This window comes from Parasteatoda tepidariorum, chromosome 4 (assembly GCF_982258835.1).
Source record: "Parasteatoda tepidariorum strain Cologne lab strain chromosome 4, Ptep-v5.0, whole genome shotgun sequence".
NCBI lineage: Eukaryota > Metazoa > Arthropoda > Arachnida > Araneae > Theridiidae > Parasteatoda > Parasteatoda tepidariorum.
The window spans coordinates 23,586,062-23,600,740 of NC_141758.1; the positions used below are offsets into that span (position 1 = coordinate 23,586,062).

The window sequence follows — 14,679 nt, forward strand, 5'->3', positions numbered from 1 at the left end:
AACTCAGTGGCGCGACAGCCCATTAAGAGGGCCAAGGCCGACTGTGCCCATCTCAGTTTTCTTGACCTTGGGCTCTGGGGTGCGGGAGCATATGTTCCGGTCAGGTGGTCAGCCGAACGCGGAACCCCCAGTGTTAGTTCCCAAGCATGCTAGGTACTCATTTTATCGACCCACTGAAGGGATGAAAGGCTGAGTCGGCCTTGCCCGGCCCAAGGATCGAACCAAGGACCTGTGGCACGACAGCGCTACCGCTCAGCCACCGGGCGGGCTATGAGGGATTTTAGCTCTTTTTATCCTTAAAAGAAAAATCCAAACAAATAAGGTTACACACGGAAAATCTACGGAAAATTTTTTTCAGCGTTAAATGTATGTTACAAAAAATTTTTATGTAAATAGATGTATGTGGTATAATTAATTTGAAGAAATGCCTATATATTTCTACTAAAAGCAATTAAAGCACTTTTAATAGAATTTCTTAATTAAATGAAATTTTTTTAAAGTACCTGTATAACTCGAAACTTCTTTATCTCAAATTTTTAGCCTTTCTCCTGAGATTCGAGATAAACAGGCTCGACAGTATTAAAAATTTTAAATACCAAAGCTATGTGAATATTACCTAAGCAAAGAATAGCAGCAGAATAACATTTACTTCCAATTAAAAAGAAATTATGTCATAATATAATATAAATTATATAAGTCAACCATGAACAAAAGAAATTTATATCTATTAAGGGCTGATAGCACAAATATTCCTAAACAAATTTGTCTTACAGCATTATATAAATCATTACAAAACTCAGTTCTGATTAATGCTTAAAATTCGGTATTTTCATACTTAATTATGAATAATAATGAATTATGAGATGTTTTACTGCAATACATAAATATTACTAGCATTCTAAATTCAAAAGAATGAGGTTAGAAAGATGCCTATCAGAATAAAAAAATAATAATAAGTTTGGAAATTTAACCTTTAATGTGCTACAGTGCCTTTTACAGATATATTCATCAATAATTGCAAATATGTTGCCAACATATGCACAATCATACTATAAATCAAATATCGAGTCAAAAATGATTTTCAAAATGTAAAAAATTAAAAAATAACTTGCCAGTTTTGCAGCTTGAGCTTCACTATACATTTTTTCATAATTACCTTCCAAAAGGGAGCATACAATAGTAAGACCTTTACCTATGGAAATAAAATACACAAATATGAGAAGAGACAATTATATTATGATTTAAGTTTTGAATTTGCAACTTTTAAAAAACATTTAAAAATTTAAATGATAAAAAAAATTATTTTAGACAATAAGTTTTCATGAAGATTCAATTCACAAAAAATGTGAAAGTGCCCCCTCAATGAAATATATATAGAATGATATCAGTATCAATTTTTGATCTTGGTACTTTAAAAAAAAATCAATGTTTTATGACTGACTGTAAATACAAAAATATGTAGGAGGGGAGTAAACCAGTGATTCAATGAGCATTTCATCAATGCATCATGCATTCAATGTTCAATGCATTTTTATGAGTCATCCAGTGCATTTTCAAATTCAGTGCACTTTTTAATTGAACTTTCATTATCAAATGACTTTCTCTCTAAGAAAATATTGTTTAGAAACTAAAGTCTCTTCTGAAGAATGAGAAAAAATTTCAGATGCTTTAGTTTTCAGGGATGAGAGTAGTCAGAAAGTAAAAAAGAGGAAATCCAAGAATATATATATATATATATATATATATATATATATATATATATATATATATATATATATATATATATATATATATATATATAAACAAAAATTTGACAAAAAAAGTGCGATTTTTAAACTTGTAAACCATGTGATTATAAATCCCGATATGAGGCTTTTAAATCACGTGAATATGAAACTCTACATCGAATTTAAAAAATGCGAAAATACAAATCATGATGCGTAATTTTTAGATCAAGATGCATAATTTTAAAATCGCGCGATATTACAACCGCAAAAACGAATCACGACATTGGATTTTAAGCTCGCGTAGCAACATAGAGCTTTAAAAGCTCGTAAATACAAATCGCGATATTGGTTTTTTAAATCTCGTAAATAAGAATCGCACTGAACAATGGCCTGAATAAGAATCGCAACGTTCAACTTTTAAATCAGGTAAATACGAAAATCGATGTTTGATAATAAAATCGCGATTTTAAAAATGCAAAAATACAAAACTTGATATTAGATTTTTAAATCCCGTAAATACGAGTCATAATGTACGATATTTAAAAAGCATAAATAAGAATTGCAATGCGCAACTTTTAAATCAGGTAAATACGAAAATCGATGATTGATATTAAAATCGCGTGAATAAAAATCGAGATATTTGCAGAGTCTGGACTTGGGATTTCTAAAAGGCTTGTTTGAATTGTTTTTTGTTTACACAATAAATAAAAATTTACAAGATTAATTGAAAGAGCAAATAAATATTTTCACCGCAAATCCACCTCTATTTTTTTTTCGCTTTTTTTGTTTGCTTTCACTCCAGAATACAAGAAGCAGCGACGTCTAAATTACGAAAATACGAGCTATCCCGCCGACGGATAAAAAATACGGAAAATCTTATTTTCTGTGCGTGAAATTGGAGAAAATAGCTAATATAAGTAAACATGCGGAAGGGTTAGCAGCTAGGACGTAGTTTGAATTTTCTGTTTTTCTTTGAAAACCGCAAGTAAATATTAATTATTTGACTTCAACGACTGAATTAAAAAAAAAAAAAAACGGGATATTTATAAATAAATAAAAATTTAAAAAAAGGGAAACTTTTAAAGAATCTGAGTTTTTGATAAAAAGGCTGAAATTCGAGAGACAAAAGTGAAAAAAATCTCATTCCTGTATGAAGGTCAACCAGTTTTATCCCAAGGAAATGATTTTTAGAGAAACTTCAGAGGGAGGAATGAGGACTTCAATAATTTCGCTCCGCGGAAAATTAAATTCCTCATAAAATATTTTAACTAGTGCAAAAAAAATTTCAGCGGAAATTAGCGGGGAAAATTGAAAAATCTGAGAAAAAGCGGAAATCCGCGAATCCGCGGAAGAATCTCATCTCTGAGTTTTTATTTTATTTTCATAAAACTCTACATATTCTACAATACTAAACCCTATAATAAAATATTACAACAAAATTTTAAATGGAAAAGAATTATAATAAACATACCTGCTTTAAGTTGGGAAGCGAAAGAAAACAATCTGGGATATTTAGGATTTAACTCTTCATCCAATTTGCAGAGAACGAGAACCTGTGGTCGCCAATTTTTGGTATGTGGAGGTCCTTCTTCCAATCTCAGCAGACTATAACGTGCAGCGGATAAAGCCAAACCCCTAATGCCATCACCCCATTCTTTTTCAGCTCTAAATACATATAAAATTGTGGTACATTTAAATTAAACTAAATTTATGGTGCACAACACATTGAAAATTCATAAATAAAAAGCACTTTTTAATAGTTATAATTGTGGTTATCCTTTTCAATAACTGTGGTTATCCCTTTCAAACAATATTAATTTAAAAATAGTAAATTAGTTAGTAAAATAATTTGGTAAAAATGCAAGTTTCCCAGCTAAAACTAGCTGAAAAAAATTGTTTTTTTGTTATGAAGGATTTGGCCATCAGAACATAACATTAATGGTCACCTTTTTTGCGAATCTAGGAAAAGAAAACTCATTCATTGTAAGGTAAAGGGAACTCATTCATTTCATGTACATTATCTACTTTAAAATAAAAAAATAAAAAAAACAAGCATATTTTAACAGGTTTCTTTAAATAAAAATTTTACACACCTTGATATACCATAAAATATTGTCATTTCTTTAAGTTTCCAGGTTTGCATAGAATATTGAAGGAAAAAAAAAAGAATATTGAAAGGTGAAATATAATTGAAACATTCAGCTGGACAATATTGAAGATTGAAATATGCTACTAAAATGTTTTAGAATACTTTTTCTTCAAACATAAATCTTTAAATTTAAAATTAAAAAAATGGAATCTATTTTTATTTAAAAATACATAAGCATGAGTAACGTACCCACAATATTCAATGTATTTGTACACACAACCAGCTATAGCAATAGCACACAATGCATAATACCAACTGCTCAAAAACATCACAACCAGACATAAGATTGATCCAGCCATTGCTAATGACCTAAAACAGCCAAACTAATATTTCACAATATGAATAATAAATTTTATTAAAAATGTTTATGAAATAAAATTAAAAAAAAAAACAAATTTATCCAAGAATATGAATATATTTAATAAACTGCACTGCTTCCAAAATTCAGTACAATTTTAAACAGAATACCGGAACAATCAGGATAAAGGCGTAAAACATTTTGAAAGTTGTCGAATATATACATCAAAAATTTGATTCCTCCAGTGAAGTGAAATGTTATTAGGGTTTTATGAAAGGTCAGGTCAAATTTTATCCCATACTTATCTATGTATCAATCATTTTGACAAATTATACACTGGATCATTATCATTCAGATATCCATATTGGGCCTGAACCACAACTTTAAAAGCAATTTTTAGCTTTTCCTTAATTATTTCATTATCTCCATAATAAACTACTCAATTAACAAAAAATAATTATACAAAATAAAAAAATTAAGAAATCCAGAGTAATGAATATAAAATAAAACAATCTTTTTAAAATATTATATCATTTCATTGAAAATACTATTAAATAGTTTAAGTAATAATAAAGAGCCTGTGTGTTAATGAAAAAAATTAAAAAATACCAAACAAATATTTTTAAAAAATAAATCTAAACAAAAAAATTAATATGTATATAGGCATGTTATAATGTAAGATCAATTAAAAAACTATTAGATGACAGATTAAAACTAAGACAATTACCAATGATAATATTTGAAACGAGGTCGCCAATTGGGTGTGTGTAGTAGACTTTGCAAGGCACAAGCAAGATTCACAAACATATAGCACATCAGAAAAAACCTGAATTAAAAAATTACGATATTTAAATATAACCTAAGACATTTTAGTAAAATATGGAAGAAAAATTGCAGAATATTTACATAGTTAAAATTGGAGCAATGTGATCAAGATTTCCAATTAAAATCCCAATTTCAGTAATGAAGAGTGTCAAAAATAATGCTCTTGTGGGCTCATTTCTTGAAGAACTATAAGCAAATCCATTAAGGAAAGGTATAATTTGATCCTTTGCAATAGCTTGCAATAAACGGGGGGCACCTAGAATAAAAAATAAATAACTAAAAAGCTAAAAAAGGTTTTAAAGAATCATGTGTCCAAATAATAAAATGTGATAAATTCGAACAATAAAAAGAATTTAATATAAGAGAAAAAGTTTTAAATGCTATTTTAAAGAAATAAATGGATCAAAATTAATTTTATCTTTATAAAAGTAAATATAAATTTATTTTATGAAATATATTTATATATATTCATTTATAAATAAAGAAGTCAAATTGGGCTTGTTAAATCATGCCAAATAATGAAAAAATAATAATAAATAAATAAACTATTGTGATGTAAACAAATAAAAACATCATTAAGAGTTGAAGGATAAGATAAGCATAAAAAGTTTAAAATTTAACTCTGTGAAAATTAAAAAATTCACATGGTTTCTAGGATGCATTTTAGCACCTAAAAAACTTATAAAAGTAGGGGGGATATGGGAATCACAAAAAATATGCAATGCTCGCATCATGATTTCCTACAATAGAAATAAAACTAATCAATAAACATTGAATAGAATCATTCATTGTCATGATTCTTTTTTAAATTCATTTCAATAGAACATTGAAAACTGATCCAAGAAAAAAAAGGCTATTGAAAAAAAAGCTAGATACCTTATTAAATACAGATAAATCAATTTACATGTTTATAAAAAAAATCTAAAATCACTAGTTAATATTTAAAAAAAAAGCAAACCATGCAAATTTTTGTAATCTTTTATAGAAAGAATATTAGATAGTAACAACAAATATTTTTCTTAATCTTTATACATCATAAAATAATCTTTATACATCATTTATTTATTATTATTAATTTTGATTTATTTTAAGTATAAATAAGCATAAGTATTAAGAAGTATAAGCATTAAGTAGTATAAGTATTTGGTATAAGTATTATGTAGTATATGTTTTAAGTAGTATAAGCAAGGTTCTAATTTAGATTCTAAGAGCTAATTATTAAAAATTAATTTTTCTTAACAGTTTAAAATTCACACATAATACAATTATAACAAGAACATGCTAAAGTATCAAACTAAACTAATAACTTTAAACTAACAATTTTATTAAATCTTAAAATATAAGTGAAGAAATGTTACCAGTTAACGATTGTAGACCAGCTCCAACTGTTGACAAAAATGAACCAAGAATGACAACCCAAGGATGAGGCCATGCTAAATCAGCAACAGCCATCCCACCTCCAACACTATCACCAAATCTAAGATAATAAAACAATTATAGAACTTCTGAAATATTAAAACTTTTTATGAAACAAAACACTGAAAATTTTAATAATTAATAACAAAAATATTTGAGTTCATTAAAACTGGAAATATTTATTAAATAAATGCTTCTTAGAGTAACTTTGGTACAGCTTGGAAAAACACAGTAAAACAAAAATAATAAAGCAAAGAAAGAGCTTAAAAATACTCATTGGTTTATTTTTACACCTTATTTTTTCAGATTAAAAAATAAAAAAGTTAAAAGCTTCAAGAGGTTAAGAATTTTAACACCATTTCTACTAAAAAAAATTTTTTTTTAGTTTTTTGCCTGTATGAAATTATGCAATCAATTATTTTTTTTAATTACGGCTAGTTTAATTTTTAATAAATAGAATTTAGATATAATCAAAAAATTAGAAAGAGATAGTGATAAAAATCTAGACTATTTTTACAAAGTTAAACTCGTTTTCATTATGTAATAAAAAATTCATTTTTAGCTTATCAGGAACATATTAACCTCATGGAAGAGAGATTAATATCATCAGAAGGAAAAAAATTGGGGGAGGGGAACAAGACATTTTACAGTTTTATTGAAGCCTTGTAATCTGTTTCAGCTGACAAAAATAAATAAATTTTTGAAAAAATCATGGACGTAATTCTTTTAACCGTTTAGAATTAACATTTATATATATATATAATTAAGTAACAAGTTAAAATTTGCATACATCTCTCAATATTGAACAAGTGATAAAATCAATCAATGGCAATGTTTATACTAGCTTTAGTCACTGAAAATTTTTTCACTTAGAGGTGTTTCAAGAAAGCACTAAATTAAAGTTAGAAAACTATTCAATTAAATGAAGAAAATTTTGAATATAAAGAAAAGATTAAAATTTCGTAGTAATCTTTTAAACAACAGCACATAGTAAAAATTTAAATTATACTCTTTCAACTAAAATCTATCACTTTTATAAATAAAATATTCATTAACAAATGAAAAATAAATTAAATAGCAATATCTAACATAACTATTATAATTTATGCTTATATTGTAAGAACTAAAAGAAATACAACACTATCATTACTTACTTATCTCTCATAAATAGATTATTAAATGTTGCTCCAAATAAAAGAACTCCTGACAAATCTAATCATTGATAAGAAAAGAGATTTTTTTATACAGACACTTAGCATGAAAAATAATGGAGATGTTAAACAGGCTCATCGGTCAAAATTGAAACTTGAAAGTTTCAAAAAACAAACTCAAAAGTGAAAAAAAAAAAATTTAGGAGAGTTCAGAAATAGAATTTTTATCGCTAGTTAGCAATTACCTATTAAACTAGTTGAGTACATTATGACTTTTAAGTAAAACTATTTACTTTTAACTGTATTTTTAACAAAATCATTAAAATTATTAATTTTTGTACACAATTGATAAAGATGCAAAGGGAATTTGTTAGGGAACGCCTAGATAAAATATTTTAAATGCTTAAATTCATAAATAAAACTAAACTGAAAACTAAACTCAGCGGCGCGACAGCCCTATAGAGCCAAGGCCTACTGTGCCAATCTCAGTTTTCCTGACCTTGGGCTCTGGGGTGCAGAAGCAGATGTTCCGGTCAGGTGGTCAGCAAAATGCGGAACCCCCAGTGTTCAGTTCCCAAGCATGCTTGGTACTCATTTATCCACCCACTGAAGAATTGAAAGGCTGAATTCATAAATAGTCCTTGTAATTAATTATTAATTTTGGATGGATACGATAATCAAAGACATTTATTAAAAAGTATTCTTCAGAATTTGAAGACATAATTCATAAAATGTTTTATTAAAATGGCAATTAAGAGTGACACTTCTCAGCAACACTCTCACAGCAAGATATTTCTTTCGAAAGTAAGAAAGATCTCCAGAATTATATAAGGTGATGTTGCTTTGCAAAGCTACATTGCAATTATTATTTATATGATTTAGTAATCATGCATAATCAATATCAGTACTAACAATGAGTGGTAAGTTACAATAAACTCACAAATCTTTCGCATCATGGAAAATACAATGAAAGCATTCAATTGCACAACACATTTAAAACTTAGTGCATTTCATTATTATAATTAATGCTACAGATTTTTTAAATAAATTTTCTATATTCTATGTGTGTATGTTTATATGCAAGCTATGAGGGTATTAAGTGTCGAAATTATAGGGAGATTACTATATACATAATCACGTATTAAAATGAAGTTAAAGGATACAGATAATAGATGTCGTCAGTTGAGCAGCAATAGTACCAGTAGGAATAGATTTAGAAGCATCAGACAAATCACCTGATCTATTTGAACCAGCTAAAATACCTGAATAAAAAGATTTTAACATAAAATATTTAACATTATATTTTTAACAAATCTTTAAAAAAACATTTGAAATTCATTCATTAAATAAATGCTTGTAATATATAGATTTAAATATAAATAGATAGAATCAAATATGCTTACCAGTGCAAGAAGGAAAAAAGATAGCAATCAAAACAGTAAATGAGGTAGTTAAATCTACTAAGATTTGATTGTATGTTTTTTGGCCATAAGAGTTGGCATCTTCACGATTTACAGCTTCAGAGATATAATCCCCCTGTTGACGAAATCTGCTTGGAACATTAGCTATAAAAAAAATTAAAATTATTACATATTGATTAAAGCAATAAAATATGAAATTATAATGTGTTCAAAAAATTGCACAAAAAATTAGAAAAAAAAAGTTAAACAAAAAAATAAAGGAAAAATTTATTAACTACTCTAATTTGATAGTACATTAGAAAGTTAAAAGAAAGAATTTATTTTTCAGGACACCTTGTTTCAAATAACAAATTTAAGCAACCACCAATTCTCCAGAATCTTGCAATAGCATTAATTAAACATAAAAAAAATTTAATAAATTTTTTCTCTTTAAATTGAATCATTGAATAAACATCACAGTTTGAATGTTTTAAAATGATTAAATTTACTAGATTTTAGAAAACACGTTTGTGTATTTAAATTTAAACAGATAATTATTGACTCATTTATGACAGAAATAAAATTATTCACTGCTTTATTACTATAGCAACATAAGATCAAAAATACACTAAATTTATAATAATAAATTACATACTTAAAAGTGGGATACTTTGTAAATATTACCAAAAAAAGAAAAAACAAGTTTTGATTAGTTATAATACATTATGACAGCACAAATGAATGCAAGGCTTGCACTTTCTATAATCAGCTTATCTTTGTATTGGTTTTAAAAAATAAGCATCCCTTTTATTAGTTTCTTAATATGTGTCATAATGCTTGAATAAATTTACTAAGCTTGTACAAAAGATTTAAAACTATTTTATTCTTTAAAAATTAAATTTTTGCTTTAACTTTTTACTCCTTAAAAGCATGATAAATTAATTATCTAATCTCTTTTTTAATTAAATGTCTTTTATTTTTAAAAAGTTAAGAGTATATAAAAATCATGATACATATCATTGATTTAATCATTCAACTTAATGGCTCATTTGAAAATCCGTTTAAAAAAACAAAAATAATAATAAATAGGCTACACATTCAACTTTTATACTCAAATAAGATTATCCAGACTTCAATAAGTAAAAACATACATGAATATAGCAAAAAAAACCTAAAATCTAATCAAAAACATATTTAACTTACAGGGAAATACATTGCTAGCCAATCCTGGGATAGCTAACTTTGAATGAACTTCATGGGATTCAAAATAAGAGTCACAAGTATATAAACTTTCATTAGCTTCCGTTTTATTAATTTCAGAGCAATAAAGATAGAACAAAGATACCGAATTATTTTGATCTTTAGAGCAAGTGTAGTTTCCTTTACTTAGAAGTCGATCACCAAGAACACAAACTCTGAAAAACAATACAAAAAAATTGAGAACAAAATGTGTAAATAATAAAATAATCACAATTAAGCATAAATGCATGTCAGCATTAAAAATGTAAGATAAAAAAAAAAAAATTAAGTGTTTTACAAGCAGATTTCAAAATATCAAGTAAGACAACATCAGTTTTGTCTTAACCTTAATCAGTTTTCCCCCAAAAAAATTCTGACCTTGAAACATCCCAACTAGGACTCCTATACGATTCTATGAAGTCTATTGTTAGGAAAGCCATAGGGACTGATATATACCTTATAACCATCGTTGAACAGCTAACCCAATTTCGAGTTTACGCCTATGCATGTTCAATTCCGTAGCCTTGCAATTTTAAACCGAATCCAGAAGACAAGGAAACTCATAGATCAAGTAATGGGGAAAATTTGTCTTTGTGGAGGACTAATTGCTAAAACTAACCTGCATTTGAGTTGCATGGTTACATACAAAACCTCTCACATTTGGCCTGACAGTAAGGAGACTTTAAACGATAATCCGCCTACTAACAAAGATTTTTACGTCAGCACTGCAATCAGTGCGAGCCGGGTGTGGAATTCATTTTGACCAGCCTTCGCTGTGATTTGAAATCCTGTCACCTCATTGGGAGAAAAGAGCTCTAAACCTTGAGATATTCCTATATATGAGTTCTTGTGCTTGCTCAAGAACTCCTAACAACAAGAACTCAGGGTTCAAACAGATTTGTGAAGTGCCTGAACAGCCTAGTAAAAACTCTTTTGCAACAGTTTGTCTTATTTGGCCGTGCCTGCTTTCAAAAGCTAATCCAATGTGTTAATATGACTGTGGACTCTTATTTGCCTAGTATGTAACCTAGCTGATATCTTAAGGAAAATATACACCTACCACATTTAGATATATGCCCAAGCCTTTTCTTGTGCTTCGATTTAAAGCCCTACTGGGTGGCTATAATGCATTGCATTCATTGAAATCCGGTCAATAGATGCAAATATCAACTAGTGTTTTTGCAAAGTTTCATAAAGGATATTATTTTGTCTTGTTTTCCCCCCATTTTAAATAAAACTAAGTTTACAAAATATAATAATTGCAGACTTATTCAAAACATTAAACGCCACTAAAATATAATTAAAACTTACACTTATAAATTATACTTACTTCATTCCATCTTTTCCGTGTAAGTTTGTAAAAACTCCAACATAAACAGAAAGCAGTGAAATGATAACACATAAAAGTGCTATTGGGGCAAATTTGCTGACAAACTTTACGCCGATGAAAACAATTGTACCAACAATCAACAACAGAATAGTACCATAGGTACGAAAATTATTGTACATGACTTCAGGATCAGTACGAAAATCTCCATACAAGGAGAGACTGGGAGCCATATAATTCTGAAAAACAATAAAAAAAATTTAAGTTATTATGATTTTAAGTAATCATATCCTTCAAATTAAAAATATCCAGATTATTATAGAATAAAAATAAATTCCAAGAAATTTTAATACAAAATCTATGCAAATTTCAAAAAAACTCAGAAGATGATTAAATAAAAATGTATGAAAATACAAAAATGACTTTTATAAAATTCTCTACCCTGATTTCATTCAAGTTTTGTATTTCGTTATTTAAAATTAAGAAGTTTAAAATTTTGCAAAAATTCATGTTACTTAAAATTCCTAATCGTTTTGACTATTATTAAATAGTTATAAAGTTATAATTAGTTATTAAATAGTTAAATAGTTATAATAGTATAAAGTTAGCATAGATAACAAATAGTTATTCAATATATTTTACTATTTAGAAAGACTTAAGAAACTTTTAGTTTCATAACCGTGCGCAAGAAGTTTTCGATTTGTTTAAAAAATCCTGAAGATATGGGTAAGTACACAATAAATGAAATTAACAATAAAAGGTCCAAACTTTCGACAGATTTCTTGACCAAAATATAAAGGACATACATTCTAAGTGGCCTACTGCTCATATTTTGGGGTCAAGAATCAAAAACTATAAAAAAGAAAAGTGTGTTTATTCTAAGAAAAGAATACTTCTATATCAGATTCTTATTCAAAATTAATCATGACAATTAGTTAATTAGCATATTTGAAGTCAACTCTTTGAACTCTTAAGATTGACACCTAGTCTGATTACTAGAACAAAACAGGAAAGTCTGATTACTAAAACGAAAGTGATATCTTTTTCAATGTCATCTTTTTTTTGTAGTTCATGGGACATTTTTACTTACCTAAAAAATCTATGTGATTCTAAAGATACAAAATAAAATGCATGTATACAATTCTTAAAATACTAAATATTTGTTCAATCAAAACAAAATAAAATATTGAGACTAAATTTCTTTATAGTGAGAGGTAAAATTACAGTTTTGAGCACCAAAAAAATTTACCAGAAAAATCTCTACAGCTCCAATAATATACATAGCTGCAGCAATAGATGTAGCTAAATAAAACAATATTCCAACAGCACCACCAAACTCAGGACCCAAAGAACGAGAAATCATGAAATAAGAACCACCAGCTAAAAAGATTATTTTGATTTAAATTATAATAAGAAATATCTTTAAAAAAATTGTTTTGAAAACTTGATTCTTTTATAAGAAAGGAAAAGAAAAAAAATATTTACCTGGTACAATTCCATTGGTTGCAATAGCACTTAATGAAATACAAGTTGTGAAAGTCTACAAAAGAAATATCGAACCAATTTTAATAATAGTACTAAATGCTTTAAAAAATTCAGTCAAACATCATTAATTTGTGGTTATTAAATTATAAAATATTGAAGTAATCAACAAATTTTTAAAGAAAACACAAAGAAAAGTTTGTAAGTTTATCACTTGTGTTACATTATTTTAGTAGATTATAAAAAAAAGGATGAGTTAGTGTATTTTTTTATTATTATTATTTCTATTAAAATAATGTATGAAAGTCAAAGCATGGACCTAATTAAAATTATTGGAGAAATTAAATTAACATGTTTTCTCCTCCAAAGTATCTAAAATTCCAACTGTGAGTTTAAATAATGAATGGGATTAATAAATCGGTTAAAAATAATAAAAACTTTGTTCACATGATGTAACAATAAGCTTTTAAAATTTCTTAAACCAATTATTTAACTTCTATTACATTTTATAAAAAGCGAATATAAAATATTTTATACTTTTCTTAACAATCAATGTAACGGCTAACTTTTTATTTAAATACTAATGTAAAACTCAGTAATTCACTGTCACAGCTAAATCGAAAACAAAATCTATTTATAACTCTTTATTCTTAATTTCTTACCACAAAAATGTTTCAGTTGCATGATTAGACTAATTCTCACAGTCTTTTTGGCGATTAGCTTTCATCAAGTTATTTTTCAAATTCAATATTGATTAAAGGGGTTTGGCTTTGTTTTTGGTTACTACTTTATCTTTTGATAAATTGTCAACTGTGGATCTCTTCCCAGTTAGGAAACTGTCTGTTGGGAACAATTCAATTACTTATTCATTTGGCTTTTGATTAGGCTGGTCAAGGTTATCACCCATGACACCTGTCCTTACTGATATTATGAGGCAAAATTTATTATTTCACTTACGAAGTTTTTTGTATAAAATATTCCTTAATTTTGTATCTCGAGCTCTACAACCGCTATTGAATAAAAATTTTACTATGATCCTGATTTCATCATTATCTTCAATTATATCATACAACTACAACCGTACCATATTTTGTCATAATAGTTCATATATTCTAAATTTTATTTTAATGTAAGTAACAAAAATTTTTTCACTTACAACACAACAAGATAAAAAGACAACAAGAAATGCAAGAGGCACACCAGCAGTACCAACGATCCAGCTCAATCGGATGAAGAAAATAACACCTAAAATATTCTGTATACATGGCAAGTAAACTCCAGCAACTGTTCCTAAATTTGCTTTCTGAAAGTCAAATATAATAACGTTGAAATATTTAAAAGAAGGAAATTAATTTCCAAATGTAAGTGGAAAATCACCACCAACTATAGTTATGAGAAAATAAACTAATTACTTTGGGAGCTGCAGATATGTTTTCCGATACACTTGGTATGGCAACATTATAATTGGCTAAAGAATTGAGCAATGTGGCCACCCGCGGTCTTTCTGGCATCTCCTCCTAAAAAATTATTTTTTATAGAGAAATATTATAGATAATTATAAAAAAATAAAAATAAAATATTCACAATTTTAAAGTCTATTAATATATTAATAATTCCATTAATATCCATATTTTATTTTAAAATAAAGATAAATAATGTATATTT

General features: G+C 27.2%; 1 protein-coding gene across 5 annotated transcripts in view; it reads right to left on the minus strand.

Moving 5' to 3' along the window:
• LOC107453993 (solute carrier family 12 member 6) overlaps nt 1-14,679 on the minus strand; it is a 41,572-nt gene that overhangs the window by 15,209 nt on the left and 11,684 nt on the right. For all 5 annotated transcript variants that reach the window (XR_015432963.1, XM_071182048.2, XM_071182050.2 and 2 more), the window contains exons 3-17: nt 14,427-14,531; nt 14,171-14,317; nt 13,018-13,072; nt 12,782-12,912; nt 11,536-11,771; nt 10,170-10,381; nt 8,970-9,131; nt 8,730-8,828; nt 7,570-7,627; nt 6,358-6,476; nt 5,081-5,255; nt 4,902-5,000; nt 4,066-4,185; nt 3,199-3,392; nt 1,113-1,192 (exon numbers count right to left, since the gene is read on the minus strand). Coding sequence is in view for 4 of the 5 variants with exons in the window: in XM_071182048.2 (XP_071038149.2) it covers nt 1,113-1,192; nt 3,199-3,392; nt 4,066-4,185; nt 4,902-5,000; nt 5,081-5,255; nt 6,358-6,476; nt 7,570-7,627; nt 8,730-8,828; nt 8,970-9,131; nt 10,170-10,381; nt 11,536-11,771; nt 12,782-12,912; nt 13,018-13,072; nt 14,171-14,317; nt 14,427-14,531 (1,992 nt within the window). In the remaining variant the exon portion in view is untranslated. The remainder of the gene's footprint in view (nt 1-1,112; nt 1,193-3,198; nt 3,393-4,065; nt 4,186-4,901; nt 5,001-5,080; nt 5,256-6,357; nt 6,477-7,569; nt 7,628-8,729; nt 8,829-8,969; nt 9,132-10,169; nt 10,382-11,535; nt 11,772-12,781; nt 12,913-13,017; nt 13,073-14,170; nt 14,318-14,426; nt 14,532-14,679) is intronic.